Source organism: Musa acuminata, chromosome BXJ2-8, assembly GCF_036884655.1.
Source record: "Musa acuminata AAA Group cultivar baxijiao chromosome BXJ2-8, Cavendish_Baxijiao_AAA, whole genome shotgun sequence".
Lineage (NCBI taxonomy): Eukaryota > Viridiplantae > Streptophyta > Magnoliopsida > Zingiberales > Musaceae > Musa > Musa acuminata.
Window position 1 is genome coordinate 2722477 of NC_088345.1, and position 11460 is coordinate 2733936.

The following is an 11460-nucleotide window of genomic DNA, read 5'->3' on the forward strand; positions in this document are numbered from 1 at the left end:
TTGTGGTCAGCGATGGTGCTACTGTAGCCACCACATAGGACGATAGTGTGCAACCACCATAGCCATCATGGGCAGTGGCACTGCTATATCCTCTGCACATAGTGGTGTAACGTAGTTGTCGTAAGGCTTTCGCATCCTACAATGCTTGCATTGTGTACGCAGCTATTGCTAGTGATTTGACTGATAGGCCATCGAAAATTGCACCCCTCAATAATATTGTTGCTGACAGTAAGTTATCGACAGTGGTCCGTCAATCAAGCACGAGAAATCTTACATCACTCGTAAGCAGCGTGTGATATGATAGACCGGATAGAAAAGTATATCAGCAATAAATCATTTATACATCGTAAATAAAATCGATTAATACCTTTCATAAGGGAAACGATGCAAACAAATAAGTATGTCTCTTAACTAAAAATTCTATTCCGAAGTAAATAATAATAATAATAAATAAAAATAAATAAATAAATAAATAAAAAATAAATAAATAAATAAATAAATAAATAAAGTGGCGCCGCATCCTTGTCGCCAATTCTATACATTGGAGGATTACGAACATTCCTGCTGTCGAGTCGCCGACAGGTGAAAGGGCGGCCGCCTCCCCTCCCCTCCGCTCCTAAATACATCTCCGTAACATTCTCCTTGCAGCTCTTCTTCCCTCCGTTGTCTTGGTACCTACGCCCTCACGACCGCGCCGATGGAAGCAGTGGCCTCTCTGCGAGTTCCCACGGGCCAAGGCGCGCGCCAGTCCCTCGGCGGCCCGAGTTCTTCCCGCCCGAGGTCGGGATGGGGCCCAGTCTTCGTGAAGACCGCCTCCGTCCGTCCTCCCCGATCGTCCTTGAGCGTCGCTTCCACGGATTCATCTCCCCTGGAGGTACTTCTTTTCGATTGCTCTTTTGGAAATTTTATCAAACGGAAAGACTGCGCCCCTTTTCAACCCAGCTTAACTCATTGCGTTAGCATTCCTGCAAGCTACTGTTTCTCTGCCGGCAGTCGCATAAGAAGGCTGCTCCTTTTAAAAGGCTTGTACACATATTTGCTTGGTATCCTCGGATTACCCAGTTTCTAATTGTCTCTTGCCATGCTTCGACTCTACGAACCATAAGAATCTTAGAGTTACAAACCTACCTATTTGTTTCTTTCTTTGGGACGCCAGAAGGTCTAGGATTGTTGGGATGCTTTATTCTTTTATTAAATGAGATGGCTTTCGAATGTTTTATTAAATTAGGTTCATTCAATTTCTTTAGTTGATTCTAAGGGAATTCAGTTTTCTTTAGATGAAGAAGAATAATGTGGGAAATCTCACCGATTGGGATTTGTCAGCTAGTACAATGTCTCTGTCACCGTTGGATGGACGTTACATGCAGAAAGTCAAGGACTTACGCCCATTCTTTAGCGAATATGGATTGATCCATCACCGAGTATTGGTTGAGGTTAGTGTTCTAGTCCAACTAGATTGGTAATCAAGTCAATTTCCTCTCTTTGAAGCTTAATTCTGTTGGACCTTTTATTTGGTCGAGTATAATTGATATCAACCGTTTTATTTTATTTATCCTGTGTTTGATATACTGGCCAGTTAACACTCTTGAATCATCACTCATTTTTCTATCATTTTATATGTGATATTTGTTTCCAAGTGTGTTATGGTAGTTTTTGATATACTTGTCCCTACCTCTTCTTTTTAAATTCTCAATAACCAAGTGATCATATTGATTTATGAGTTTGTGATCTTATTATTCTGATGACTGCTGCTCTGAAATAGTCCATATCTCTGCCACTATGCCATGTGATCATTAGGAATGTAGTACTAAACTCTATACTGTGTATATGGCTCAGACTGTGTTGTATACTAATTCAGTTCTCTGCATAAAGTGCATAAATTGATTGTTTTATTGTCTTATAAGAAGCCCTAGAACCACCTAATATACTTGTGGAAATCTTTGGCATACAAGATTTAGGAACTCTTCATTGCATCTGAAGGTTATATATATCTAACAGTCACTTCTCATAAGTGAGTCTTTAGTATTCTGCATGTTTAGCTCCCTCTTTTGCTTTACTATGTAATTGGCTGGTTCATGTAGAGGCCTCCTGAGCATTTTGATATGTGAGTGTACTTTTTTACTCCTAAGCTGTTATAGTAACATAATAAGCTTTGTCCATTTTCGCCCTTATAAAACAATGGACATATATCTGTTACTTTAACCATTAATGAAACTTTCTTTCATCTGTTCATCTATGTTTTATATGACAATATATTGAACTGAGAACTACTTTAGGGTGGTGAACTGAGAAGAACTCAAAAGTGTTAGACTGCTAAGATGGCTATTTGGTGTGCTAGGAAAGGAAGGACAATGCTGAAAATAAGTGGCAGCCTTTAAGTTGAACTTACAATTGAAGTGATTCACTTTTAGAGTTTTGTGTAGCGAAAATGTTTGAGGAAGTTTGCCTTCAAAAAATCTTCCTTAGAAACACTGGAGCGGAACTCAAGTTCTGCAGAAGTGGTCTGGGGCTAAAGTTCAGAATCATTTTTCAACTTATTGCAAAATAAACAACCCCCAAGTGCATAGGAAGAATGATTGTTACATTAGCGAAGGAGAAGAACATTGACTGAATATTGGCTTATGCAACACAGGATCGAGGTAGACTTGGAGGAGTAACTCAAACATTTTTGTGGAGTTGGAATTCACAACATCGTCAATCAGATGCAAACATTATGATTTCAACCTTACAATTGTTTCCGAGTGATGAACTTACTAAGATATCATTGTTGAGGTAGAATTTGTATTAGATTAATTTAAATCCTTATCATGACAGACACTTCAAAGTGCTTACACATCCATGTCTGTGACCAAATCTCAAATATTTTTAGGATAGATTGGAGCATACTATGTCTTACACCATTATACTTATATATGTTAATCTATTACATATATATAGAATGTCAAATAATTGAGTTTATATATGTGGATCAGATTGCTGATTAACTCCTCAATATTTCTTGTATGTGTTTGAAGTATTTTTTATGAATTCTTTTATTCATATGAATGTTGGTTATGTGTATCGTGAATTATATATGACTTATATATTGCCTAAATTTTACAAAGTAAAATATCATAATATAAAATTCATATGCTAGTTGTTCTGTTTTATGCACTGTTTTGTCCTACCTTTACAAGATTTTTGAAGATGGCATGTCCATATCATGTTGGTATTGATTACTTCCAGATAGATTCAATATCCAAATTCCACAATGTTTTATTATCAAATATAATATTTCTCTCTCTTTTCTTATGTTTGAAAATGCTTATAAGCAGAAATAAAATTATGCACTGATGGTATGTATGGGTATGTACTCATAATTTCTGGAGTAAGTTTTTTTTTTTCAGTAATAGGAAAGTGGGATAAGGTTTTTCTGTTGGTGTTAACATTAGCTGCTTTTGTTAAGTAGGTTTTGAATGGTTCTTTGTAGGTGAAATGGTTGTTAAAGCTTTCAGAAGTCCCAGAAATTACAGAGGTCCCGCAGTTCAGTCTGGATGCTCAGTCTTTCTTGGAAAAAATTATTCATGATTTTGATATAAATGATGCCTTAGAAGTAAAAAAAATAGAAAAAATAACTAATCATGATGTCAAGGCAGTGGAATACTATTTGAAGCAAAGATGTAAATCTCATCCAGAAATTGAAAAGGTTAGTTTTATTTTCTTAACTGCCAGGAGGGGCTGTTTTGTTTGTCCTTAAATTGTTTACCGTGTGATTTTAACAATATTAGTATATGACAATGTGCTTTTGTTGTTCTTGATTAGTGTGATACTCTTCTTTCAGGTGCTTGAGTTTTTTCATTTTGCTTGTACATCCGAGGATATAAACAATTTGGCTCATGCATTATCACTAAAAGAAGCTATGAACAAGGTCATTTTTCCAGTCATGGTTGATTTATGTGAAGCAATACGTGTCATGGCAAAGGAAAATGCGCATATTCCTATGCTGTCGCGCACTCATGGGCAGGTACTTCACCTATTATAGAGATGTAGTTTTTTTTCTTTGATGTTACCTTAAGTTGCTTAGTCTTTCCTAGTTAAATATTTTAAATTTTGTGTCAAACATTTGGCCTTTCTTGCTTCTAATAACTCATATCAATTTCCATTAACCTTTCTTTCTTCTAGATCTTATACAAATTTGCTTGGTACTTTTATTAGTGAAACTAACACATTAAAAATGTTAAATCACATAATATTAGGATAACTTAACATCACAGCTCATGTCACTTTATGTGGTCAAGAAATGGGTTAATAGATGTTATGGTTTCTAAGTTGTTGATCTCTTTCTTGTCAAATTTTCAATGATGTAATTACTTCTTGCAAAATTTTAGAGTTTAAAAAGTTCCATTCTGTTTATAAATCTCTAATGATGCATTGACGAAAGGAACATCTAAACTCACTTTATTCATTAAAATAAATTTATGACATGTTTCATGCTTTATACAATGAAATTTTATTTAGAATAGTTTCCAATCACTTACCTGTGCTGACCAGCACAAAACCTGTGCTGGCCAGCATGAAAACTGTGGTACCATGCCAGCATGTTGTGGGGGCACACTGTGTAAAATTTAAAACCTTGATCATGAGAGGGCAACATCATCATTCTAAAAGTGTGGGTTACTTGGCAATGAGTTTTCTTGAGTAGGTAATGCTACACTAAATTTTTTGTCATTTTCAAAGAAATTTTGAACAATTTTAATATGGACAGTTAGTGCTATTGATTTTTGCCTTAAACAATTGTTTATTCATTCTGAAACAAAAATTAATCAGTTCTTTCTTTGTCGTGTTTAGCCGGCTTCACCCACTACTTTGGGAAAGGAAATGGCAAATTTTGCTGTCAGACTAAGTGAGCGTGGAAAGGCTTTCTCCAAAATTCATGTATTGGGCAAGTTTGCTGGTGCAGTTGGAAATTATAATGCTCATAAAGTTGCATACCCTGATATCAACTGGAAAAGCATTACTGCAGAATTTGTACAATCTCTAGGAATAGACTTCAATGCTTATGTGACACAGGTATATTTTTCTTATACATTATTGCATGATTATATACTCACTCAAGATTAATAGATATCTTGTCCAACTTAATTTTTGTTGCAAATGATTTCTTTTCATCATACTTATCTTCAATAACTAGTAGCAGCAATTGAATTCATTTCCTTTGACAAGGTTTCTTTACATGGAAAATGACCTCTGGTCATGCTCTGAGTTTTTCAAGTCTATAGGATTGTGTTTCATTATTCTATTACAAGTTTTTTGGTTTTTGCCGCTAATTGTATTGTTTAGATGCATATCTCATCTGAAATTTCATCTGATTTAAACACTCAAATTGACATCTTTGTACAGGAGAAAACATGACAATCTCAATCTTCCAAATTTGATCATCATGTAGATTTGCCTTCAAAATTTGAAAACCTCATCTTCTGTTTTCTCTCTCTTTTAATTTGCAACATCTTTGAAGTTTCTGCTCAATTACAAGATGCCACCTTGTTATTTTTGCAAATTTTTTCCAATCATCCTTAGACATGTAAGTATATATTCTACGTCTTGTACATTACTAGATCACAAAGCAGAATAGGCAAAAAAAAAAAAAAGCATGCTTAATTTGGTAGAAAAAACATATTGTTCTTTGTGTTATGCAATTACATGATCTTCATATTGTTTGTCTTGTTACTCACAAGTACCCACCAATTCATCCCTAACCCTAACATGATATTATTTAACATCTCCAAGTCACAAACATCCTTGGCCCAGATTTTTGAGCTAATAATTACATCGTTGCTTCAGTTGACATTCCCTGTGAAATATCTTCTAAATACTTCAAGCTGGTTAAAGCATTTACTTTGGTGATTCAAGGGATCAATGTGAAGCTGATCTTCTTACTAGATCTGAAAAAAGATTCTAGCCTTGACTGGATGATAGTCAGTTGATCAACTACCTCATTTTTTTGTTTGTTATTCTGTGATTGTCTCTTGATATAGATGTAATAAAGTCCATGGACAACACAATCTACTAGTTAGGACGCCTATCAGAATTCGCCTGTCAGACTTTGTGAAACTTCTCATTTATAGTTAACCAAATTATGCATTTTCACGACACACCGCCATGTTTGTGACATGCTTGCTTCAGTAAGATAGTTTCTTTTGAATTGCTTTACCCAGTGGAGCTTTACAAGAGCACAAAATTTTCTGCTTCTACCTGAGGAAGCCTCGCAATTAGACACTGATAAAATCATACAAAGACTATTAGCTGTTTTATTCGGAAGTGGGATGGGAGGTTCAAACAAAACCGGCTTTGAATAAGAACGGACAAATACTTAGGAGTTGCTTGTATACATTATCTTTCACTCAGAGTAACAATGTTAGTGTGTTGATTTTATTAGAATCTGACTTGTATGCATTATCTTTCACTCAGTGTAACTATGTTGGTGTGTTGATTGTCTAGATTATCTTTAGAATCTGACTTGTGCAAGTATATTAGGCCACACAAATGCATACACTCCTTGTGTAGACCATTATTTTAAAGCAGTTCATGCAATTTCTTAAGATTACTGAGTCAAAGTCTTATCTCTTATCATGCAGATCGAACCTCACGACTACATTGCAGAGCTTTTCAATAATGTCACGCAGTTTAATAACATCTTGATTGATTTTGATAGAGATATATGGAGCTACATATCTTTAGGTTATTTTAAACAGGTAACCCTAACTTTCCACTACTATATTAATTTCTTTTCCTTTGTAACAAATTGATCAAGAATAAATATTTCTAATGTTCTCTGCAGATAACAAAGGCTGGTGAGATTGGATCGTCCACTATGCCTCACAAAGTAAATCCTATTGATTTCGAGAACAGTGAGGGCAATCTATGCTTGGGTAATGCCGTTCTATCAGCCCTTAGCATGAAATTGCCCATTTCACGGATGCAGGTATTATTCCATCTTGATCCAGATTTCTCTTTGTTGGTCAGATGTCAGAAACTGCTTTATTTGGTAGTAAATTTAAATTTGAATTTGCTGGGAGTGATACATACATGCTTGTGATCGCAGAACCTATAACAAGATTCAACTATTTAAGAGCGCATTGAAAGATTCACTTATTCTTAAATCACATATTATATATGTGTTTATGCGTTTGTGTGTGTGTGTGTGTGTGTGATGCATGTGCATGTGTATTCAGTTTTTGTTCTATCCATTGGTCTTCATGCAGTGATGTCATTCTTACTATTGTGTTGTGCATAACAGCGTGACCTAACTGATTCAACTGTCTTGAGGAACCTGGGTGTCGGTTTAGGTTACTCTCTTCTGGCTTATAAAAGTGCACTACTGGGAATCAAAAAGCTCCAGGTAAACAGTCTGCGCATTGTGTGTATTTACTAGTAAGGATATAGAAGTACCATGCAAAGCTTTCTTTGAACTTTTGATTAGGATGGATTTCGTTAGCATTTAAGGATAAGGTTTGAAGCCACATGCATGCCAACCTTTTTGTATTTTCATTACTAATCAATAATGGTTTGTAATCTGTTCACATATCTTTTGGTATTCTACTACTACTTCAGGAAGTTTTCTTCATCTTATGCATTCCTTGCTTATCCATAATCAGTGGATTCCACTGAACGTCAAATCAGCAGATTAGTTATTTGAAAGTTGAATTGCGGTTTAAATGGTTATCACGATTCAGTGTGTATAACAGGAATAAAACATACTGCAACAATTCTGTTGTCATTTCCAACATAAAAGTCAGATATGATACTTATAAATAGAGTTAGTTTTTTAGAGCATAAGAACATGTAGCTTCAACCATTCTGCGATGTAAATTTTAACTAAAGTGCAATCATGAGTTAAGGATCTCTAATTCTTCATATTTTGTGGTTGTAATTTTCTGTTTGTAAACTATGCAATGGTAGATGGTGATGCTAATCTAAATTGAACTGGAATAACACGGTAAAGAATAATGCTAAGGAAACAGAAAACATGAACAAGGTAAAAGACCGGGGAGTTTTGATGAATAGTTCATTCAAGCCAAGTTTGTAGCTTCACACAGATTGTACTTTTGGCTCTAAAATTACTATTAAAGATTGCCTGATCGAGAGCATCTCTTGAGTAAGTCAAGGCCACTGGCACTGTATGTGTTGTCAATATTTGACAATACGGTGAGCAGAAATGTATGGCAGGGTGTCCCCACAGGCATGGCTCTGGAAAGAGGAAAAAAGAAAAAAGAGGAAAAGGGAGTAAAGGAAGAATGAACAGCTACAAAAAACTATAAAATTTCGAGTTGGAGTCCAACTACATAGATATTTTCTTGCCTTTGAGATGTTGTTAGTTACATTACTGGTCAAAATAAGGACTATTATATCCTTCTTATGGCTCTCTTTTTCTATGGTCCCTCTTGATCTCCATTTCTTTTGGCTGTAGTTGCAGCTTTGAGTTGTTTCCTTAATCTGCTCTTATCTTTCCTGCAAGCATATTTTTTCAGGTTTTTTATCTGCTCTATTTTCTCTTTAGTTTTATCTGATTACTACCTATTCACTATCATTGATTAAGTTGGTCATTATTTGTTGAAAGAGTAGAAAAAAATCTTTTAGGGGGCTTTCTTGCAGGTTAGCCTATTTCTAAATTGAGTGATCGTTTTGCAGGTGAATGAATCTTGTTTAAATGAAGACTTGGAGCAGACCTGGGAGGTCCTTGCCGAACCAATTCAAACGGTAAGACTCTGACAGTTGTTCTGTGTTTGACAAGTCCAATTAAACTCAAACGCAGGTAGAGGATCTGAAGTTCTATGTAGTTTTTTTTTCTGATGTTTAGTAAAGTCACTAGAATAATGACTTTTGTTTTTGTTGTGGATAATTATCATCATTTGGCATTATAACTGGAAGAGTATGACTATAATCAATCAGAAGTCTTCCATTCGGATAAAAGTTAGTCCATTTTATTAAGTTTACTTTCCGGCATTGCGTCCCATGGTCTTACTTCCTTTGCTTTAGGTGTATGACATCATGTGCATGTTTTAGTTGCCTAAGCAGAGGGATCGTTTGAGATTGCTGGATCCATAAACTATCAATTAGTCTAGGCTTATTAAAACCCTAAAAAGATGATCAGAGAAAGTTTATCCCAGTGAATGAACTATATTTAATCGCAAGCAATATAAAGTTGGAGTTCTTGTGTAATCAATATCTTTTCTGATATCGGAAGCCACTTACATGACCTTGTAGCCTGGCAATTTACACATCAAACAGCAGAGTAAGTCTTTTGCGTTTCAGCTTCATAATCTGGACTCTGTTCAAGCAATCCATGATGCCAAATTTAAGCTGTTAGTGCTGTTTGCATTGTTTTCTAGGTCATGCGAAGATATGCTGTTCCTGAGGCATACGAGAAGCTGAAGGAATTGACCAGAGGAAGAGCTGTGTCGAAGAAGAGCATCAGAGAGTTTACAGAGAGCTTGGATTTGCCCCAGGAAGCAAAGACAATTCTCTTGAACTTGACTCCTCACACCTACACCGGGGAAGCAGAGAGATTGGCTAACTCTGTAGATGATGCTGTGGACTTGGTCAACGGGTTTAATCTCCCCTAACAGTCAGCGTGATCCACAACCTTCATGGACAAGAAAACATTGGGTGATGGAGAAGCCATCGATGATATAATTACATGCAGAAAATATCAATACTTCATTGGATCTATCATTCTGGTGAATTGTTTTGACATCTATCTGCTCCTCTGCTTGATAGCATCCTCTGTTTGACCTTTCTTTTAATATCTCCTCTGTGTTCTCCCTTTCTTTGTGGAAGCTAATATGATCACATACCAACAGAAGCCGACAAGACAGTCACGTGTTCCATTCATTTCAAAATATCTGGTGAGAATCTTCTTAATCTCACCGATGCCTATTTATTTCGTGCATTATATATATATATATATATATATATATATATATATATATATATATATATATATATATATAGGGATGGAAATCCGTATTTGATGTTGGAGTCCTTTTTCTTCTCGTCGAATACAAACTCGTCCTATTGTGTTGCCTGATGGATTATGTCATCAAGCAAAGTTGTCTACTCCGCCGCAGAAAACTCCCTCTTCCACTCCGCCGCCGCTGGCGACGGTTGCGACTTCTCGATCACCGACCGCCAGAGATATCAATTTCGATGAGGTTCTCCTCCTCGAGATCGATCTCGATCATGTCGTCCCCTTGCTCTTCGTCCTCCCACGGGAGCCGGGGCTCCGCCGGCGAGCTCGACCCCGACGCGGCCGGGGAGCCGCCCTCGCTGTCGGTATCGGAGTCGTCGCACGCGAACCGGAGTGGCCACAGTCGCCCGCTTCCCAAATTTTCATTTTGGGCCCACTTCGAGTGTTGTTCCTGCGAGCGTCCTCTGCAGCGGGACTCCTCGTTCTCTTCCTCCCCCTCGTAGTCTTCGTATATGACCTCGAGCGGTCCGCTCCAGCGGAGGCAGTCGGCGAAAGCATCGCGAAAGTTCACATTTTGATGGTAATCGGTGGATTCCACCGCCTTGGCCTCGGGCTTGGGTTCCGAGAGAACTGGGGTTACCTCCTCCTCGACGGCGGCCGCGGCAGCGAGGGAGTTGGGCGGCGGGGAGCGGAGGCGGAAGAGGGCGGCGAGGAGGAGGAAGGTGGAGATGGGAATGGGGGAGAGGAGGAGGGGGAGGAGCGTGCGGGGGAGGTAGAGGAAGGCAAGGATGGAAGCGGCGGCAAGGACTGCGAAGAGAGGGTGGGAGGAGAGGGTGGATAGGGAAAGATACCATCTTGAGAGGAGCCTCAGCGTCTCTACCGACAAATCCACTAGAATAGGAGGAGGAGGAGGAGACTCGGCTTTTGCTGCTTCCATTGCACCAAAAGAAAGACCGCTCTTTGATTCAACCGTTCCGGCAAGGTTTCACAGACAACCTACAGAGAGAGAGAGAGAGAGAAGAAGAAGGAAGCCGACATGGAGAACGAACCCCTTCGAGGTGAATAACACAGGGAAAAGGGCGTCAAAAGAGAGAACGATAGGTGTGCGAGACAAAAGCGGTGGTCACATCCCTTCTCTCTCTCTCTCTCTCTCTCTCTCTCTCTCTCTGTCGCTAAAGTTACTTGGAAGCCCGAGACCTGCTCGCTACTAAAATATACCGAGTGATGATGCTATTGAATGGGCTCTAAGACCGGTGGCTCTGTTTCGGCATATGAAGTGTCCCACCTGATAGCGATCGTAGCAGCAGCAAGCCATTATTGTGGCGTCGAAGGAAGAGGCTTTGCGATCTCCTTCCTCCGGCTTATTAGGTTGAATCCAATGACACGGACGAAGACGGCGTCATGCCACGCTGCCCCCATTGACACGACCAGCAGAAACAAGATGCGTTCTAATGTTGCGTGTAGTCGAGTACAGCTAAGGAAGGAATTGGCAGAACATGTCGCAGCATCAATCG

The 11460-nt window shown here is 38.2% G+C and overlaps 2 protein-coding genes across 3 annotated transcripts; one reads left to right on the forward strand and one right to left on the reverse strand.

Moving 5' to 3' along the window:
- The first annotated feature begins 436 nt into the window (after positions 1-436).
- On the forward strand, positions 437-9841 carry LOC135618653 (uncharacterized). 2 transcript variants are annotated; one of them, XM_065119714.1, is made up of 10 exons: positions 442-874; positions 1278-1433; positions 3470-3685; positions 3821-4003; positions 4828-5049; positions 6615-6731; positions 6818-6961; positions 7277-7378; positions 8668-8736; positions 9369-9841. In XM_065119714.1, exons 1-10 carry the CDS (start codon positions 698-700, stop codon positions 9600-9602), a joined length of 1620 nt encoding a protein of 539 aa, XP_064975786.1. In that variant the 5' UTR covers positions 442-697; the 3' UTR covers positions 9603-9841. The 2 variants fall into 2 exon arrangements, with proteins under 2 accessions (XP_064975787.1, XP_064975786.1); XM_065119715.1 differs by lacking the exon at positions 3470-3685 and having other exon boundaries at positions 437-874.
- Positions 9842-10157: 316 nt separating this feature from the next.
- Positions 10158-10883, reverse strand: LOC135619419 (uncharacterized). The gene has a single exon (XM_065121413.1). It carries the CDS (start codon positions 10881-10883, stop codon positions 10158-10160), a length of 726 nt encoding a protein of 241 aa, XP_064977485.1.
- Between the last annotated feature and the right edge of the window lie 577 nt (positions 10884-11460).

Excerpts from the sequence above, each read along its gene's own strand:
- LOC135618653 (XM_065119714.1), top strand. The coding sequence starts at position 698 with ATGGAAGCAGTGGCCTCTCTGCGAGTTCCCACGGGCCAAGGCGCGCGC. Across the intron at positions 875-1,277 it reads CGGATTCATCTCCCCTGGAG|ATGAAGAAGAATAATGTGGG; the intron begins GTACTTCTTTTC and ends AGTTTTCTTTAG. Across the intron at positions 6,962-7,276 it reads TGCCCATTTCACGGATGCAG|CGTGACCTAACTGATTCAAC; the intron begins GTATTATTCCAT and ends TGTGCATAACAG.
- LOC135619419 (XM_065121413.1), bottom strand. The coding sequence starts at position 10,883 with ATGGAAGCAGCAAAAGCCGAGTCTCCTCCTCCTCCTCCTATTCTAGTG.